General features: G+C 44.9%; 1 protein-coding gene across 11 annotated transcripts in view; it reads left to right on the top strand.

Annotated features, from left to right (window-relative positions):
- Positions 1–14641, top strand: part of LOC124125703 (multiple epidermal growth factor-like domains protein 11) — a 41146-nt gene that overhangs the window by 4016 nt on the left and 22489 nt on the right. For 9 of the 11 annotated variants that reach the window (XM_046489058.2, XM_046489059.2, XM_046489061.2 and 6 more), the window contains exons 2-8: positions 10729–10863; positions 11058–11264; positions 12309–12545; positions 12948–13082; positions 13223–13369; positions 13922–14062; positions 14158–14307. In XM_046489058.2, the coding sequence (XP_046345014.2) occupies positions 10729–10863; positions 11058–11264; positions 12309–12545; positions 12948–13082; positions 13223–13369; positions 13922–14062; positions 14158–14307 (1152 nt within the window). The remainder of the gene's footprint in view (positions 1–10728; positions 10864–11057; positions 11265–12308; positions 12546–12947; positions 13083–13222; positions 13370–13921; positions 14063–14157; positions 14308–14641) is intronic. The other 2 variants (XM_048400583.1, XM_046489060.2) reach the window with 1 other exon arrangement.

The following is a 14641-nucleotide window of genomic DNA, read 5'->3' as shown; positions in this document are numbered from 1 at the left end:
ACGTGTCAGTTCACGGTGTTTCAAACGCAACAACTGTTTAGTGAACAGGACACTGGCTCCCTTTTACAGGTAATTTTAAAAAGGAGTATCACCTGTTAAACACAAAACGAGTCAGTCGTGTCACACCTACCTACATTAACCCTACCACGGCAAAATCACCAGCTGTTAGTGATTGTTAGTGTGCAGCATCAGTCATGATACAATAGTTACAGTGTAATCGGGATCGCATAATTCTCAAGAGCAAATGAGAAGTTGCACTTTAAAGCAGCATATTATTATGTCAGGGATAAGGTTTGTATAACTGACGCTGGTGTAGGAAGAGTTAGGATGTGAAGGTTTTGATACGGTGTCCCAAACACGATGGTCGAGGAAGTAATGTGTAATGTCTGTAAAGTTGGTGACACTGGGGTGACAAAACATTGAAAACACTCACTCATGGGTAGCCTACTCGGGTATCGTTCAGGAAGATGTTTGCACAAACTGGTTTTCCTTATGACAGTGAATATACTTAGTGATAGTAATGATTACATGACGTCACGTATTCTATATGAAATATATGGGAGAGGTGTGCTTGAAACAATATGTAATCTATTTGTGAAGTAATTATATTTTGATATACAGATTTGAGATGCTTGACCACATTCATCAAAATCTGTAACGGTAGTGACTGACACCACGACAGCGATTCGAAACACAACACATGGTAGCTGCTGCGTGTAGTCTGTTCCGTTTTCCTTTGCGGATTTGTCTTACCTTCAGGCGATGTCGGACTGTATCGTTACTGACTGCTGTTAATCTGTGAACGTATGTTCTATCCTTAAAATGTATGTCTGTGAACACATATACCGTCTATACAACTTTATGTCTGTGAACACATATATTATCGAAACAACTTTACATCTTTGAACACATATACTATCTGTGCAACTACGAACAGTCTGTTGAAGGGATAATACATATCCTTACACATAGGCATTCAGATTCTGTCGCAACCTCGTTTAAATTGCATCACTGTATGTTGAAAAAATATCTTCCTGATACTTAAGAGCATCGCTTGGGTGCTCATCGCACACAAACATTACCACCCAGCAGTGAAAGCTTGACACTGAGTAATCTTCTTCCTGGTTTAGGGTATCAGGGTAGTGATTCAATACCCATACGCATATATGCCATACAGCACGCGTTCACCTGTCCTCATGAATATTATCATAAACGTAGAATTGATCATAGTAGCATTTAGCTGTGCTGAGTCAACTACGAAAGAAATATCAATATGTTTCTAAAAACATTATTTTCTTGTAAGCAGCAAAATATCTGCATTTGAACACAGCAGACGTAATTCAACATTAACGTATCGCTTTTATTTGTTTTAACCAAATCAGTAATGGTTCTCTCGTGCCACTGGAGTTTCTGGTTCATCGGTCACCTGATTTTCTGGTTTGTTTACGGGATGATGTTGCATAGCAGGGGTACTGCTGTACTGCGCCAGGCAATAATACTTTTTCATGCAAATTGTACGAATCGCGGGTGCTATTGTTAAGGCAGGACACACTTACCAATTTCGAGAACATATGGTGTGATCACTGTTTTTCAGTGGTTCATTCATATAATTTAAACAGCTATTTTGCCTTTTACTCCAAATAGAATCGTTTACGGCAAAAATCTGGGCTGGTTATACTCTTGTAATGGAAATTTATATTTACATGTATTTAAGAGTATGCTGTCTGTTTGAATAAGCATATCAACATTTCCACATTCTTTTCATTTTTTTATAACGTGATCATCCACTGGTCGAGATCGTAGCGTTATTATCATCTTATCTCAGGTAATATACACAACCCAAAAAGACACGCCTAATAGCTGTAATCATTTGTGCGTCAGATGGCATGGATATAATGTAATATTTTGTCAATACATATCACTATTTTCACAGTCGTCACACGCAAGTAACAAAATGCAGATAACAAACTTGCAAATTTGCCAAAACGCATCAACTTGACGAGGTGATAGTAGCACATGATATGCATCTGAAACAGGAACATGACGACTATAAAAGTACAGGGTTTTCGTTGGGCGAAACAGGCAAAATATGAATGAAAATTGTTTGTATTGATCACTGTGAGGACACCAGGTGTCCGCGAAGACAGTAAGCATGTATGTATCTGGGAAATTGCAGAAAGGCAAACTCATCCTACGACTGCAGAAAGCAGAAGGAAACAACGCCATCGGACGCTAGTAAATAGGAGACTGAATACATGTCAGCCGTAGCTAGGGCGATTCACGTTTCATGTTAATGCAAAACGTCACCGCCGGATTATAACCAGTCTCGATTACCTGCTAAAACAGACCTCACCATGCAGCCATTCGTCTGCATTTTTCTTCATATTTGAGCAAGTGTTTGTCCTGCCCACCTTGGTTTTCATGAATATTTAATTCATTGTAATAATAGTGTTAAGTTCAAAAGTTGCAAGTACACGAAATAAGAAAGGCGTATATATTGTCAAACATTTCAACATGTTTCAGCAACTTAAAAATCCTTCAAATACAGTTATCCTACTTTGTCCTCAACACTGATCCCATTGGTTTTGTTTTATATTCTGTGTTGAACAGCTACTGTCTCAAGGATCATTCCTGATGAATTTAGTCATGGCAGAAAGAAGGATCATTCAACCATGTCCAATGATAATGTATACATATATTAAGATAAATGTATACAGGTTCATAAATGCTCTGCGTTATGCATACATAAACCAAATGAGCTGCATAATGTATTCATGTATCAAAATAAGCTGCGTAGTGTATACATATATCTAAATGAGCTGCGTAATGTATACATATACTGAAATGAGCTGCATAATGAATGCATATACTTAATGAGCTCTGTAATGTATTCATAAACCTAAATGAGCTGCACATTGTATAAGTATACCTAAATGAGCTGCATATTGTATGCATATGCCATACAATGCATGTGACTGACGATAAGATTCCATCCCGTGTAATGGTTTGACTGACACCAGGGAGCTGATCTTTCAAGGGTGGCCTTTTTCTGTTATCTATTCTTTACTTTTTTTTCTTCACTTTGGTGTGCACACCCATGACAGACAGACAGATATACAGACAGACAACGTAGACGACATCAACTCAGCCTCTATCCTCGGTTCGGCATCCTATTGGAGTTGAGATCAATCAAGACACAAAGAGTCAGTTCAATTTATCCCTGTTTAATGATGACACCTAACACACTTCAACTTAGATACAGGGCAAACAATGCGAAACAATGCAAAACAATGCGTAATGCGGACAATCCGAAAAAGTGTATGACAACCTTCGTCATCATCATCACACAGGTAGCCTGCTCAATGTTGCAATGAGTGCTGCTGTTGCTACTGCTTCTGTTGGTGGGGGTGTTGCTGTTGCGGCTGCTACTGCCGCTCTGTATAGTGCTGAGATGAGTTCTGGTGCTGCTGCTGCTGGTGAGGGTGTTGCTGCGTCTGCTTCTGCTGCTGCGTGGAGTGCGTCGAAGAGTTCTGTTAGTGAGGGTGTTACTTCTGGTGCTTCTGTTGCTGTGGGGGGTGGTGGCTACCACTGCTGGTGCCAATGCTGGTGCCATTGCTGGTGCCACTGGTTTTGGTGTGGGTGCTGCTGCATCTGAGGTGTCCATCGGTGATGGTGAAGGTGGTAGTGGTGACTGCGCTGAAGTTACTACGGCGAGTGCTGCTGTTGCTGCTTCTACTGCTGCGGGTGTGGCGGCTGTGGCTGTTGCTGCCGCCCAGGATAGTGCTGAGGCGAATTTTTCTGTTGCTGCTGCTTCTCGGGGTGTCCCCTTCGATGCCCTCACATCTGTAGTGCATTGATGAATACTTTTAGTGAGGGTGTTGTTGCTGCGACTGCAGCTGCATTTTCTTCTGCCTGTGTGGTGGCTGCTTCTGCTGCTGCTACGGGTGTTGTTGTTGTTGTTGTCTGCGATGAGTACTGCTGCAGCAATGGTGCATGTGAGGTTACTGTTTCAACGAGTGCTACATCTGCTGCTTCTATTGCTGCAGGTGTCGCTGCTGCTAGTATCGCTGTCCATATTGCTGAATTGAGTTGTTGTGCTGCTTTCACAGCTTCTGAGGGTGTTGTTGTTAGTATGGGTGCTGCTTCTGCCGCTGCTGAGGCTGCGATGAGTGCTGAGAGGAGTACGTCTTTTCCTTTTAACGTTCCCTCTGCTACCACTGCGGTGAGTGTTGCGACGTGTGGTGCTGCTGCTTTTTTTGCCGCTTTGAGTATGGATGCTGTGAGTACTGCTGCTTCAGGTGTTGGAGTTGACTTTTCCACATAGAGTTCCATGCTGGGGATGCAGATGTCATACCCCGGAGGCAGAAATGTGTCCACGACGCTCTTTAACTTCTCATGCATGCAGTCATGGGAAGCTTTGTACAAGGCACTTGTTCTCATCATCTCCCAATGTAGAACTAACCACTCCTCCAGGATGTCCGCCATTGCACGACGGAAATGCTCGCCATTGAGAACGTCCTTGTCCTTGTCCCCCTTCTCCTTCTTCTTCTGTTTGATGGTGATGCGGTAGTAGCCATTGTTGTCATACTGTAGTAGTGGCCGGAACATGATGGTGTTGTTGCTTGGACCGTTCAGTGAAAAGTGATGGCCAGGGAACGTTGGTCGTATTTAAAGGCACTGACACTCTGCTTCCTGATTGGTCGAAAATCCGACCTTCTCATTGGCTGGTTTCTGTCCCACACGCACCCCCCCCCCCCCCCCCCCCCCCCCCCCCCCCCCCCCCCCCCCCCCACCCCCAATTTCAATTCGTTCTAGTGGCACTTCCACTTCAACGAACACTTCCATGTGAGGCAACACATGATGGTATAAATAATTTTCCAAATAAAACACCAACAGTCAACACAACATGAGGAACATCGGGACACCCCAACATGATCTAGTCATCTCTGTACCCAAAGGGGAGCGTGTCTACAGGCAGCCCTGTGGTTTTGTCGTAGACGAGGCGTCGCTTGTCGTACTTGGTACGGTAGTCTTTTCGGGTGGGTCGGGTCACAAGAGCGTTTCCGTGCCAAGGTCCTTTACGAATGATTTGATGAGGGTAATCCAAGCTGATTTTCTCCCCCTGCTTCCAAGGCCGTTGTCCAAGTATCAGTCCTTTCATGGTGTCAAAGTTGAAATGTTGTTGGTTTCTGTAATTCAAGGTGAACCCTCGCACTTTGCAGGTCGTGCGCGTTCCATCGGGTCTGGGGTTCATTAACTCATAGCCATAGTTTTGGGGGTCTCCTGACACAAATGTCTTGATGTTGTTTCCGTCCAGTTCAGCTGTAAACTCACCCAATGAATGGCCCAGCTCTGGATTCGTGTCGTTGGGTCAATGAATGTAAATGACGCTGTCTGTGTCAAAGTACAAGACCCTGCGACCCACCAGGGCAAGGGTCTCGTACAGCTTGAGACGTGCTTGGGCGGTGACCCAAGCAGCTATGGCGACATTGATTTGAGAATGAGGGGTTTGGAATTCTTCCTTGTGGGTATAGGTCACTTCCACCATGTGTTCGTTGACAAAGGTAGCATCCTTGATCGTATTGCGTTCATCCCTCCACAAGCTAAAGTACTGCAGAGGATCATTCATATAGATGCTCTGACTGTAGTCTAACCGTTGTCCGAACTTGCCCCACAGCGAATTCAGAAAGAGCTTGGCAATCGTGCGAAGTCCTGGTTTTTTTTCGATGCGGTCCTTGTCCAACCGAATGCCTTCTTTATCATAGATCTCATGGATGTAAGCATCGTGATCCGTACATCCCTCGGGGTATCCGCTGGTTTCGAGCTTCTCCTTGAAATGACGGTCGATATAAGTGTCAAAGAGTCCTTCTTGCTGGGTGTCGGGGTCATGCTGTACAAAGGTGTCAAAATGCCAAACGTCGTAGATCTTAAGCACCTAGTAGTCATACTTCTTCACGGCTTCATGGAGTTCTATGGTGGCGTACGTACCCACCCATGACCTGGTATCGGCACACGTACGGCACAAAGGACAGAGCAGTTTGCCACCCGATCTGTAGGGCAGTAGCGGATGGTAGAGTCGTTTCGGGGGTAGGACACGACATTGGATAAGTCTTTTCAGCTCAAACAACGTGTCCGCAGGTGGTTGATGGAGAAGGGTTGGGTGTCCCATGGGAAACGCTCCGGTCTTACAAATGTAAGGATAAAAGGAACAGATATCGATGTACTTGATGGTCGTCCTTCTTGGGCTTCGTAGCATAATCGAGTGGCATTGGTGCGTCCTCCATAGAAGGCGTCGCGAGGGTTGAGTGGTCCAGGGACGTGGAAAAAGTGGGGTCCCTGCAAGAAAGCACGCAAAGCGTAATCCTCCTGTTGCATTTTTTTGACGATCCGTTTCACCTAAGGGTGCTAGCTCAAGAGACTCAGGCGGTAGCGTGTGTCAGTATAACATGCTCCCAACGATGTGCCCAGGACGGGATGACGTTCTCCACGTTTGGTCTTGTGATATGTTTGACACCCATGCCAGAAACACCCTAAGAATTCGTAGATGCCTGTCGCTGGATCGTAGCCATCCACACTATACCGGTCTCTCCACACGTTAACTCTTTTTCACCTCCATTCCTGGCGAGCTGGAGGTGCAGATTGGGGTCAGTCTCCATCAGATAACTTAACCAGTGCATACAGGCCTGGGAATAGTTTCTCTTGGGTTGGAAGCCTTGAGGTGGAAGAATTGCTATGGTATCAGGTTTCAGATCGTGTTTTCCGAAGAATTTCATGGTGAACGCAGCAGCTGTCATCACTTCTACAAAGGGATCCATGCGAACCGTCCTGATGGCGTTCTGTCGGAAGTCAGCGCATCCCCTTCTCAAAATATCCACATCGCTCTGGCAGTAGGCTAAGAGTTCTCCTTGCAAGTCAAAAAAGGCTCCTTCTTGCACGTTTTGGGTATGCCACTGGACATGCCATCAGGATCGTACATGACAGCTGGTGGATAGGGACCTCTGTGGGTCTGGTTGGCTTCGGGAATTGAAAAAGGGTGGAAAATACCCCTTTTTCAGTTCTTTCAGCCCAAAGCTCTTTGGAAATGCTTTCAGTGGGTAGGATATGAAATTTAAACTGTCTTCGAAACACAAGCGTCCCAGGGTCACCTGTAAAATCTGTTGTCCAGTTCGAATCTTGGTGGGGAGTGTCACCGGATGTGGGTACAGGCCCTCGAGGATCAAGTGCAAATCATAGGATCGTGCATTATGTGCCATCACATAAATGACCTCCTCCTTCTGGACCGTGGTTGTGTTCTTCATCTTCGTCTTTGTCTTCTCCTTCCCCTTTTCCTCCAACGATGTGGGCGCATCCATCTCCATGGCATCCTCCCCCTTCCCCTCTTCCTCCACCTGGGGTGATGAACGTTGCTGACGTTTTGTGGGTGAATGAGTTGAGAGGGTTCAATCCTGTTTTCTTTTCCCAAGCCGTGACGTTGTCCCCTTGCATGCTGTTGTCCCCTTGCATGCATCTTTCTCTTCCTCTTGGTTCTTCTTCTTCTTGGTTTTTTCAGCCAGCGTTGTCAACCACACACACACATCACATCGCGTGGTAGGGCCTCGAAACACGATCTCCCGGCTGGGACCATAACCCTCTTCTCTCCATGGACAGTGTTCGCACAACTCCTTGCTCGCTTCACCAATGCATCGTCCAGATCCTAACTGCACCACACACAAATTTGGAATGTGCTCCCCCGTGTCTTGCATGCATTCAAAATCATAGAACACGTATTTGACGTTGTCTCGTATTTGATGTTGTTTCTCTTCCCCCACTTCCCCTTCCTTCTCTTCCTTCCCCTCCTCTTCCTTGTGGGCTTCACGGAGAGGTGTCATGTAACAGCAATGGTCTGGGGTCATGGGTTCTCCACACACTTAGCAGGGATGTTCTTCATCTGAGCACTCAAGATGAGCCATGGGGGTCTCCAAGACGCGAACCAGCTGAAAACAGGTCGGGCACCAATGAATCGATTGACAGGCGCTTGGTTTTCCCTCTGATGGTGACTGGAGATGTTGGATGTAACACTGCTGATTTGGGAACCAACGTTGACATGTCAAGCAAGGGATCCCATGCTCTTCCTTGGGCCCGCAATAGCTGGACTGGAGTCAGCGGTGACAGCACTATTGCTTGGTGCAGGGATGGTTTTCGGGGTGGTCGTAACGTTGGTCGCAGCGTTCACAGTAATGGATAGACGCATAAAAAGCTGGCATGGAAGTGATCACATCGTAGTGCTGATCATGATGATATAAATGCAGCACGGTGGTGTTGGGTGGAGCCTCATCACACTTGTACATCAGTCTCTGGTCCACCTCTTGACTGTAGACTTTCAGTTGATAATTCAGGTGGGCCAAGGCGCGTCCCACGCGTACTAGGTCGTCCAGGCCCCGACAGTGAACTTCAGGCAGGCCAAAGCGTCGAAACAAGTCCCATGCCCGTATGCCTTTAACGTCGACTCGATGCGTTCTCGTCAGTCTCTTTCTCTGGTTGGTCCATTCTGGGGTCAGAGGGTTGGGCTTCTGGGCATAATGCTGTGCCACCACCAGGGCCCTTGCCAAACAGGATTGATCTTTGTTCTTGATCCGTACAATACCCTTTTTGCATGTTAAAAATGCTTCAAGTCCAACCACGTTTTTCAGACGGGGACCACCACTGCCTGATCCTAGCCTGTCGGGATCTGCTACGTGTACTAAAGTCACAACCATGGTGGCATTGATGTTCAGGGCTTTGTTGGACTGGTGGACTTTTTCCATGGCATGCAAAATATCTAGCCCACGGAGATCTTTAAAGCGACGAAAGGGAATCCGTATGGGGGTGTTCAAAGTGGGATGGTCGATACCTAGACCAATACGATCCCCCTTCTGGCCTGACATCTGTTGATAAAAGTCATCGATCACCCTGTCAAATAAAGCCGGCAGTTCTATGGGAACGCCGACCGGTGGTACGGTGTCCAAGTAGTCTGGGTTGAAGGTTAAACGATACGTATGGTTAGCAGTTTTTAACCGCCTGGAGCGTGTGGTGTCTTTCCTCTCCAAACGATAGCGTGTACTCTGCTTGTCCGTTATGGTGGCGATGAGTGCCTGATGAACGTCAGCCCTTCCTGTATATACACAAACAAGACGATCTATTTATAGAAGGTCTCTGATTGGTCGAAATCTGACTAATAAGAAGACAGCACCCGAGCCGAGTTGTGCTTCCTCTCCCATTGAAAATGTAGTTCTTTCCTATGAAAAAAAACAAACAAACACAAGGGTCGGACCAATTTGGAAAACTCGGGGATCCGCCCCTCGGTCCTTTTGTCTGTCAATCAAATTCCAAGCCAAACCGTGCTCTTACTGCCCAAACAACTCGTCTTGGTGTGTTGTAACTATAACACATGCCATCGACACACACCCACCAAAAGAAAACAAAGAACCCTTAATCCCTCCTCCTCCCCCCTTCGCCACCGCCGCCACCCTCCCCTCCCTTCGCCCTCCGCCGCCGCCGCCCTCCCCTCCCCTCCCTTCCCCCTCCGCCGCCGCCGCCGCAACACTCCCCTCTCTTCCCCCTTCGCCGTCGCCGCCGTCGCACTCCCCTCCCCTCCCTTCCCCCTCCGCCGCCGACGCCGCCACCCTCCCCTCCCTTCCCCCTCCGCCGCCGCCGCCGCCGCCGCCGCCGCCGCCGCCCTCCTCTCCCTTCCCCCTCCGCCGCCGACACCACCTCCCTCAACCACCACCACCACCGCTGCTTCTACATTTTTCTTTTCTTAAAAAAGAAAAGAAAAAGAAAAAACTGTACATCCAGGATTTTACACGCGCTTCTTTCAATGTTTGATCTTATCATATTGTACGAGCGCTTCTTTGGGTTTCCCCCTCCTCCCCGGAAACGGATGTGCCGCCCTCTTGGATGCGCGTGCATGACCCACAATGCCCTGCACGTGACCTGATGACGTCATCAGAGGTCACAGAGGTCATGTGACCAAACCGACCAATCAGAAGCCAGGAGCGGTCCCAGACCGATGCTGACAACTACTGAGAATGTTTCCAGCATTTAGCACCATACCGTGGGTTTAAGTAAATTGGTGAAGGTCTAAGTACTGCATCATTTCGGATTCACCTTAGACTGAATCTGTGTATTTCTCTTTCATAGTTCAGATGACAATCATCTTGTTTATAAAGTGAGGAGTAATTTATGCAAAATGTGTGCCACCATTAAAATGTGTTCACTCAGTGAACATTATTTTACCCACAGACGTACTGAATCACACATATATTCATGTAAGTATGTGACCGGCGTTCAGCATAACGCTCCGGACATTTTAGCCCATTACACAGCACTGTTTACTGATGTTTCACATTAAACAAGTATGCGGTTGGCGGAATAAAATATAAGACGTTTCTGGCATTTGTTGACTTGTGACCCTACCACGGCCTTTGACGTCTACGTCCTTCTGGATAGTGGTATATGGAGCTAGGCTCTTTCTGACATCATGTGGAATGCAGAATAACATATCTGTATGATCAGATGTCTGTTGTGGCATATTTTTATTTCTTTGAACACATAACTTGTTCAATAAAGTACTGGGCGAGCAGAAATGTCCTTGTCTGTCTATTCGTCACTGCGGAGACTATGAAACTGCCAATATGACGAATGTGGTCTCACGTGGAGTGTAACGGTCTGTACCTAATGCATATACTTTATTCATCATTTCTGTTACAGGTGACTGTACGCCAGGTAAATACGGCTACAGGTGCAGCTACCAGTGTTACTGTCCCCTGGTCAATTGTAACTCTACTTCCGGTTGCGAACCTGCAAATTGTTCCGATGGATGGTCCGGTCCGACTTGTCAGAAAGGTAAGCATGAGAATGTGCATTGTTTCAATCAATGCAGTTACAACAATTTACATTTGACATGTTCCACGTTGCGATACATTATATATTAGTACATATTGACATCGCCCTTATGGTGTCTCCTTGACTCCCTCCTTTTTACATTACTATAACATGATGTTAATGTTATTTAGGAATCACTCTATTGTATGTCACAGAAAACTTAGCCTTCAACATGACAACATCATCAAGTAGTGTCCATTTCCCATCATCAAACGCCGTCAATGGGGACATAAAAGGCGGTGACGAACACAGATGTTTTCATTCAGTGTATGATGATGCCAATATAACATCTGCCTGGTGGAGAGTGGATCTCGGAAACGAAACACTGGTGCGTGATGTCGTCATATACTTCAGAACTAATTGTGAGTATGACGCCAGATGTTCATTAAACACCCTGTCCTACTAGAAACACGGTCATGGTACCGTCGACACAGACAGACAGCATTGTCGGCTCGTCACATTTATGGACCACGATAACAGCGGCTCTGCTGACATAATGGCAACTGAATATAGATCAGAGCGGCAGAACGTACACTGTTTATTTCACTGGTTACCTGCATATTATCATGTACTTACATGGAAATGGCAACATGGGAAGCAGAAAATCGCAAAATGGATGACAAATATATCACGGATGACTTCAGTTATCAACCATATTTCATATTTCAGAACTAACTTTTAGGTGGGGAAAATATCATGATGCTAGCAGCAATACATCCTGAATGAATGTCCTGCTAGCAATCATTGTCATAGTGTCCAAATATCATAAATCAATGTCCAGGGATACATCATGTTCCTGGCAGGATGATACATCACAAATCTTCGACCCATGGTCCTAGTACCAATACATCATGCATCAATGTTCACTTGGAATCATGGTCCCAGTACCAACATATCCACATGGGAAAACGTTCAGTTTCACTAGATAGCCAAATACGAAATAGGCGTGTAAACCAGTTTATATTGCACACGTACGTACGCATCCATGGCACAGATCATGCTCGTCGTGGCCTTAAGCTATAACGTCATTAATCTGTTCTCCAACCTGCTTAAATCTCAAACACGGTGGCGTTTTAAAATTATTGGGATTCATCTTCTTGCTAACAGTTCGATATAAGATAAAATGAAATAGGTCGAATCGAATAAGGACTTGAAACTAAATAGATAATGCAGGAAAAAAATATTTCACTGCGGGTAAGCATACAGGGTAAATGATTTTCCTTTTAAGAATGTCCATTGTAATCATCTGCTTTATGACACAGACATGTGAGACTGCATTTGCAACCGACACACTACTGAAACGTTGGTGGATTATGCTGTAATTCATGTTGTAATTTATCACTGACTAGCGCCCGTACGAAATACTAGATTTCATCGATTCCCATTACACTTTTCATATGTAACAGACATAGTTCGTCGGAATGGTATCCAGATCTACATCGCTGATACTGACAACTCCTCTACTGATGGAGTCAACTGCTACAACGTGACAGGGAACAGAAACGGGACGGACATACCTGATGTTTTGAACGTCACGTGTTCAGATGAAGGACGCTTTCTGGTCCTGTACACCACAACTGTCAACAACGAGATCAACAATGTCAACGTACCCGTCTTGGATTTTTGTGAAGTGAAGGTTGAAGGTTGGGTCATTTATGGTATTTCCTGTCCTTGGGTATATATATACACATAAATAAGTGATTTGAGTTTCAAAAATAACTCATCGTTTTGTGTGTATATGAATTTCCCATGTGTTAGTTGAAATATAGCATAGTTGTAGGGGAAATAACTGACACATTAGTTGTTAATAGTGCATTCCTCTCGCTGTAGACATGACACGCACTTATGAAATCATACATGGACTTCACTGCGATGTTTGATTAGATTGACTACAATGTTTTTCTTGTATATTGTAGGAATTATAGTATTATTTTTCTGACAAAATCTAGGTGCACACTTGTGTATCTTTATTATATTCGTTTTTAATCTCAGTCCGTACATTGCCATCACTGTATATGTTACTTAATTGTGTCTTGCATTTTAAGTGTGTGGTCCTGGTACCTTTGGTGCTGACTGTAACAACTACTGCCACTGTGACGGCGAGGTGTGTAACTACTTGAGCGGCGTCTGTCCGAGTGGAGACTGTCTACCAGGCTGGCAACCAGACAAGTGTGACACGGGTTTGTAGTTACAGTCACAGCTACTTTTATTGATAAATGTAGTGTCAATACAGTAAATATTAATGCCCTGTTGCAAAGGTTTTTGCAAAATGAAAGAAAAGTGAATGAATAGCAAACGTATAATAAAGGTATTCTTTCAGTATGTGTATTTGGCGGCTATGGAAGAAACTGTAATGGGCGATGCCCAGACAGGCACTGCAAGGGCGACAACTCCAGCTGTGCTCACGTAACGGGGAAGTGTGTTGAGGGCTGTGAGGCAGGATGGAATGGAACTGACTGTACACAGAGTAAGAGCAGACAGAGAATATTCACACAAACATTCCCACTGATTAATAGTTTAAACTATGGTAATTAAGAAAAATAATTTAGTATTGTTTCTTTAAAAATATTTAGACATTATTTTTAAGAACGATATTTTTGGATCTCACTCTCAATTTTTCTATATCCCTATTACATCATAAGATGAGAAATATATGTTAAGAACTGCTTTGTACCTCTGTCAGTAATACATAATGACCGACACCATCAACGTGACGGGGTAAGTTTCCGACGGGGGAACGTGTGGCGATTACGTGTTACTCGTCATTTATCAATTTGCCGATCGTTCAAACGTGACTATACCGATGTGTCGTCTATGTATTGAATATTTTGATAGATTGCTGTAGCAAGTCGATGACTGCAACAGCACGGATGGAGTCGATAGTCTGGGTGTTCAGTTCTTCATTTTGTTTATGACAGTTGGTCGTAACGAAATACTTTTTTTACATTGATTATAACAGATGACGTAATGTCATTCTTCACATATGAATCTAGTTATGCATCCCATGTCCTTATTGCAGAATGTGTAAATTCCTACGGAGAAGGCTGTGTCCACCTGTGTTCCTCTAGGAGGTGTAGTGGAACCTCATCCTGTAATCACGTGACCGGGCATTGTGAAAATGGCTGCAGACACGGATGGAAGCATATTGATTGTACAGAAGGTGAGTGTGCCCATCATTCACTATTTACCATATTATTGTCACTTATGATTTGCTTGAGTTCATATCTTGGCCAAACATATTTTTTCCATCCAAAGCCTGTATCCAAGGAGTGGAACATGGCGCTGGTTGTGTTAGTAACTGCAGTGCCCGGATGTGTAAGGGAGGGAATTTCACCTGTCCCCGGGACACAGGCCAATGTGTGTCAGGATGTCACTCAGGGTGGAAGGGAGGAGACTGTGCTACTGGTAAATAGCATCCACAAGTGTTATAGCTAAGTCGAAGCATAGAATCATAATATAAACCTCATAAATAAAATAATTGTCGACATACATGTACACTTTGCCCATCTTTGACTGGCGTCCTGGTTAATGGTGGAACATTTTTGAATAATACACAAAGTGAATTTCTTGAATAACTAATGTCTGTAAGCTCTTAGTTCGTTTCTATATACAGCTTGTATTCTTTTCATTGGCAGCATGTATAACATAGGTGGGTTGTGGAGCTGGTTGTTTGGGTAACTGCAGTGCCCGGATGGGAGAAGGAGGGTCAGGCACCAGAGCCTGTCATAATATTCTTTTT

This window comes from Haliotis rufescens, unplaced genomic scaffold (genome assembly GCF_023055435.1).
Source record: "Haliotis rufescens isolate VD_foot unplaced genomic scaffold, xgHalRufe1.0.p SCAF_2, whole genome shotgun sequence".
Classification (NCBI taxonomy): Eukaryota; Metazoa; Mollusca; class Gastropoda; order Lepetellida; family Haliotidae; genus Haliotis; species Haliotis rufescens.
The sequence above is the reverse complement of the archived record's forward strand: the minus strand, read 5'-3'. Positions and strand labels throughout refer to the sequence as shown.